Source organism: Coffea arabica, chromosome 7c (assembly GCF_036785885.1).
Source record: "Coffea arabica cultivar ET-39 chromosome 7c, Coffea Arabica ET-39 HiFi, whole genome shotgun sequence".
Taxonomy (NCBI): domain Eukaryota; kingdom Viridiplantae; phylum Streptophyta; class Magnoliopsida; order Gentianales; family Rubiaceae; genus Coffea; species Coffea arabica.
In genome coordinates, this window is record NC_092322.1 from 61,888 (window position 1) to 67,978 (window position 6,091).

Consider the following 6,091-nt stretch of genomic DNA (forward strand, 5'->3'; position numbering starts at 1 on the left):
AAAATAAAAAATAAAAAAATGGTACACATTACAAATAAAAAAAGTTTTTTGTGTAATAAATTTTCCAGGGCTCTTTTTTAAAAAGTTGAAATTCAATAAAAAAAAATGACTCAAAGCAAAAGGCAGTAAACTAAATGCAATCATAAATAAATAATAACTTAGTAGTTTTCCGTCAAAAAAATCTTTGTTTTTATCACTTACCATGAAAAACCAAATGCATATCATAATTAAGAATTGAAGTTGGAAACTTCCGGTGACTTCTATTACCTTTCCAATTGTAAACTGAATATGCCAATAGATTTTGTACATTACTCACTACGTAGAGATACAAAACTTATAATACTACGTACACATAGCAAAGAAGAATAGAAGAGAAACACTAAGTATTATTAATTTCCAAAACTGACCAGATTTTGGACGACAATTGTATTTGTTGCTAACCAGTATACCTTCTTGGTAAGGAAACGGCCTCGACTACATACCCTTTTATTAACCGAGTCCAGCATAGATTTGAACATCTTCATGAAGTCACCTACAAAAAACTTGGAAAAATTACAGAACATTATTGCAAGCGATAAACAAACATTATTGATGGGTAAGTATATTCCCCTTCATCTCATAACAGAGATTTTGTCAAAGCTACCGGTAAAATCACTGTTGAAATTCAGGTGTGTTTCAAAATCTTGGCTTTCGGTAATTTGGAGCCCTCAATTCATCAAAGCTCATCTCAAAGACCATGCTTCCGAAGACAACCAGCGCCTCCTCATATTGGGCAACTTTGGCAGCTTCAAACATTGTTCTCTCAAGTCTTTAATGTACGGAGAGCCTAGCCCTCGTCTGATTACCCTTGACATCCCAATCCCGCTGGCTGATGAACGAAGCGGAAGAGGGGCGTCGTCTACCGAGCATATAAGCTGGTATGGTCCTGTTCGTATTGTTGGCTGTTGTGATGGATTGATATGTATTTCCGTCACTCGAGCGAGTCAATCCGATTTTATATTGTGGAATCCATCAATAAGAAAATACAAGAAGTTGCCCAATTTAGGTCTTCCATCAACAGCTTCCTTAAACAGGGTCTGGGGTTTCGGGTATGATAGTTTTAGTGACGATTATAAAGCAGTGATACTGGTAAAACAATGCTCGATTAATGGCGAAGGTTTGAGGGTTGAGACTAGAGTTTACAGCAGGAAAAGTGAAGCTTGGAGAAGGATTGCAGATTTTCCTAGCACTCCTCGGTATACATCCCCTTCATCTGGTGTGCTTGTGAACGGGAAGCTCCATTTTTTGGCCCATAAAAAAGTGCGTGGTAGAATTATTGTTTCGCTTGATCTAGCGACGGAGACATATGGGGAGATGGAGGAACCGAATCATTACGAGAGTGATGTGTGCGTAACGTTGAGTGAAATTGAAGGGATCCTTTTGTATTTTATTAATCCTTTCCCCGGTCCTTTTGCAAGAGGTGGTGATCTGTGGGTAATGAAGGAATATGGAGGATCTTGGACTAAGGTGCTTACATTTCAGCATGAACCTTCGGGTCCATGTTGCCCAAAGCTGCTTTCTGTATCAGCTGAGGGTGAATTGTTGATGCGAGAGTGTGTTGGAATTGAGCTTTACAGTTCAGGAGAAGGTAAATCTTTCAGGCTCTTGAAGGAGATTTATAACGTGCTCGATGCTTATTGCTTTACTGAAAGCCTCGTTTTGCCGAGTACACATGACTCAAACTGCAATGACAACATGAAACCCATAAAATTCTGAGAGTCTCTATTGCCATAGCTGAGTTTTTTTTTTTTCCCATTAGTGTATTTTTATCCACGTTGTTTATTTGCGCATTCTTGAACAAACTTTAGTCCTTGTTCATGAACTGGATTTCAGGTAGATTAACTGGAGTTTATCATTGCACATTGAAGTTATTGCTGATTTACACATGTGAGTTTAATAGCCATGTTGCGAGAAGTAATCCAAACAAGTGATAATTATGACCGATTTGCAGCACTCAATAGATATGTGTCCCGATTAAATACACAAAATCGTTGATTAGAGTAAAAGATACAAGATTGGTGATTTGCCTGTCAATCTCACCGTCATATTTCAATTTCCATAGATGTTACTTGATCTCATTCCCTATGGAAGTGAAGTCAATTAAGTCGACATAGTTGTTGGAGGCTGAAAAACGAATGTTCAATGCATACTTCGTTGTGCATGGGCTGGTGATCTATGGGTTATGAAGGAATATGGAGAATCTTAGACTAAGGTGATCACTCTTTCACATGAACCTTTGATGATGTTTAGACGAAAGGTACTTTCTATATCAGCTGAGGTGAACTTCTAAAACTAGCGTATCAAAAAATTGGACTCCACAATTTAAGAGAAAGTCACAATCTGTTCGGCTTTTCAAGGAGTTCAATAACGTCAGTGATGAATGTTGTCTCGTTGAAAGCCTCGTTTTGCCGAGTACAGATGACAACATGAAGCCCGAAAGGGCCAAAACAAATAGTTGAGTCTTCTTTCCGGTTTTAATAGCCTTAATAGCAGTGGTTGTTACAAGAAAGTGGGGCTAAATGAGAATTCTAGTTTTTGTTCAACTCTATGCAAACTCTTTCTCATAATAGAGGTTGTGTAACTCACGTACTTGTTTCCGTTCACAACTAAAAGAGCTAAAACAAATTGAGTGGGCCCAACAATATTTTGATCGTCGGTCAAACTTCAATGCAAAGCGGCCACGTCCTTGCACTTTTTTTTTTTTTTTTTCCTCGTCACTGTGGGTATTTGGATCTACACCCGACTAATCCTACAGCGCTTCAGTAGAACGGACCCGATCGATGCTGAAGAAGATAACAACTGGGTTGCTGCCCGGGATCGAACCTAGGTAAAATTCACCTAAAGAGACTACTTCCACCAGCATACCAACCCAGCACTGACGCCACGTCCTTGCACGCTCCTTTTGTTATTGTTGATGGTGCTGTTCACGCATCAATTCTTGAAAACAAATGTGATGGAAATTGATGGCCTACATATTCTTACCATTAATAAGTGACTGAAGGATAGGAAGAGAAAGTGGGCGTGTATTTGTTTGCTATATTTAGAAACTGACATATACATTTTGGGATAGATGAAATAAAAAACATAACACTTTCACTGTCAATGGGCCGAAGAGAATAATTAAGAGAGAAGAGATTTCTTATCCGGGGTACCATATAGTTGAGTTTTTTTCATCACCTCTCTGACAACAATAGGACTTGAACCATTCTTGAATAACTATAGCCACTGTTCGTAAATTGGATTTCGGGAAGATTGATCTGAGTTTATCATTGCACGTTGAAATTGTTGTTAGTCTAACCTGACAGTGTCTAACAGTTTGTTTGAATTGGCATGATTTCAGATAAAATAATTTGCTTCACAAATTCTAATTACTTTTTTATCTTCTCAATCACCTTTTTACCTCACATACATCGCATCATAAAAAGTGCTACAGTAATTATCTCAAATAAATCATCCAAATAAACTCCTATCTAGTGTTTTTAGAAGTAGTTGTTAGCAAGCCTCAAGGACATTTTCTATTCAGGACTCTGATCAATGGCGTCAAAGGACTTGTGGGATGGCCCAGGCATCTCCTAGTAAGAGTTATCTGGCAAAAAGATTCACCATGCTTCTTGCTGCTTTTAGGTGTAGTTGCTTTCGATTTAAATTTATTTCAACTTCATGTGACATCCAAGATGTTTTGCTATTGGAGCTGCTATCTATTGTATGCTAAAGTATTGTCAGCATGACTTGAAGAGTGAAAAAACTCTTGTTCTTAAAAATCTTTCTAATTTTGTGGTTGGGATTGAGACCTCTGTTCAACCACCCTGGAATGCAACGTTCACCATTTTGATCTTGATAACATCCTGTGCTCTTGTGTTTCTTTGTTGTTAGATTCCACCTGTTTTAGTACTAGTTCCGATAAGATATTTTCCTCGTTAAAATTATTGGCGTGGAGATCCTTGATTTGTTACCTGATGCAGACTCGCAGATGTGAAGTCAAAGATCCTTTTGACACAATTACAATAATATTTTAGCAGGGAAATGTTTGATCAAAAGCTGTAGTAGCTTCCATGGCAAGATAGTCAAAGTTTGGGTTGGCAACAGGAGTCTGTCTCTGTGTTCCCACCAACCTATACCTCGGACTTAAAAGACTCTCCACCATAACTAATCAGCTGGCATTTCCATTGAAAAATAGACTTTTTCCTTTGTAGACCACGGTTTGTGCACTAGTTTCTCCAGTGTTTGTTGAACTAGTTGATTCTTTTTTCCCCTTTCTCCGCAAAGTTTGAATTAGTTAATTCATGAATTCAGACTTCCAAATCAATTTGAATCCAAGTAAACCTAGACACTTAATTGCTCTTCAGAAGCATGTGAATAAGTAGTGGTAAGGACCAAGATTTTATCGTCCTATACAGCAGAGATACAGGTTTGACATGCAAGCAATAATTTGCTGAGAATAGTTCACATGATTGGAATATTTTACTACCAACTCCCACTAAATATCACATTCTGGTCTCATTACAGCTGCACCATCATGTGAGCAAGTTTTGACCAGACACCCTTTATGGTTTATTGCAATTTACAGCTACTTTTGCTTATATGCATGTAAAGGGATCAAATAGATTTCTTGATCATTCCAATACCTAATTGGATTAAGCCCGAGAAAACAGGAAAAAGCCTCTTACTCTTCCCCTTTCTTCTTCTCGACTCCCTTTCCCTCTTAAACAGTTTTGGTTAGAGAGTGTTGAGATATTTCGTGTGCCACTTCCAAGTGATAATTCAGCTGGTCGTCTACAAGGGTTGGCATGGAGGATCCTGATACCATATGAATAGAGGTACGCCTCAATGCATTTTCTTAGAATATTACAAAATCATCCAATGAATGCATTGCAAGCTTAAAGTAGAGAAACATCTCTGATGTCATCATTGTTGAAGCATTGGAAATGACAGTAGTTTAGTTAGTTGATATGGTAAGCAGTATTTGGCTTTTTAATTGTTGAAGTTAATTCTAAAGGAATGTGTCTGTTTTGGCATTGAATTCTGGTTGACATAGTTTTTATTTTCTTTTTCTGAATGATACTAATGATAGTATTCTGGAATACAACAATGCAACACTGGACGGAATTGTGATCTATTATGACTGTTAGCAGTGTAGCAAGTAGTTAATTAATATTCTGTGTAAAAATGCTTGCAGGTTTTGGCATTAGTTGGTGATCAGCTTGATTATGGTGATAATATCTGTGGTGCTGTACTAAGCATTCGTTTCAATGAGGACATATTGAGTCTGTGGAACCGTAATGCGTCTGATCACCAGGTCAGCTTTAGCTTCTGCATCTCTGGAAACCCATCTCTTTTGTAATTAAGCTCGACTGATATGACCTGATTTAGCATTGGTCTCATAATTGGATTCTTGTGTTGTCTTTAGGCTGTGATGTCCCTGAGAGATGCAATTAAACGACATTTGAAGCTTCCGCTCAGCTATGTAATGGAATACAAACCGCATGATGCATCTCTACGTGACAATTCATCATACCGGAACACGTGGCTGAGGGGATAGGGAAGAACCAAGAAGCTTCGAACTTTGCAACTGAACGTGCAGGACTGAAGTTGCACCTGTCTGGAAGCTATTTCAGTGCATCTGCGATTTGGTTTTGGGTTGTAATCGTTGATTACGTTGGAGAGATGATAACAGGGTGGATTGCTGTGTAAACTCGGAATTTGCTCTGTTGGTTTTTCACCCGACACCTAGAAGTCTGTCGATTTTCGTTTCATTTCAAAACGAGGATGTTTTACTAACTCATGTTTAAAGTAGAGTTCAATAGCTTTGAAATTGTATGGTAGCATTAAAATGCTTGGTTTTAATTAAAAAAAAAAAAAAAAAAGAGGAAGGAACCGGCATGAAGGTTGCTCGTTTGTGCTTGCGACAGTTGCGTGTCTGTTAACTTAAACGAAGGGCAGGGCTGTCTCGCGGTTGTGGTTTTACTTTTTAGGTCCTTTATTCTGAGCAGTGTGCATACGCATGCGATGTCGAAATCGGAGGGAGGTCCGTTGGTCGCGCCACCGAAATAAA

General features: G+C 38.3%; 1 protein-coding gene and 1 long non-coding RNA gene across 2 annotated transcripts; both read left to right on the forward strand.

Annotated features, from left to right (window-relative positions):
* Positions 1-591: 591 nt before the first annotated feature.
* On the forward strand, positions 592-1,755 carry LOC113699531 (F-box/kelch-repeat protein At3g23880-like). The gene has a single exon (XM_027219899.2). It carries the CDS (start codon positions 592-594, stop codon positions 1,753-1,755), a length of 1,164 nt encoding a protein of 387 aa, XP_027075700.1.
* A 3,446-nt stretch (positions 1,756-5,201) lies between these two features.
* On the forward strand, positions 5,202-5,609 carry LOC140010808 (uncharacterized). The gene is made up of 2 exons (XR_011817971.1): positions 5,202-5,335; positions 5,447-5,609. It is a non-coding gene; the product is annotated as an uncharacterized lncRNA (long non-coding RNA).
* The last annotated feature ends 482 nt before the right edge of the window (positions 5,610-6,091 follow it).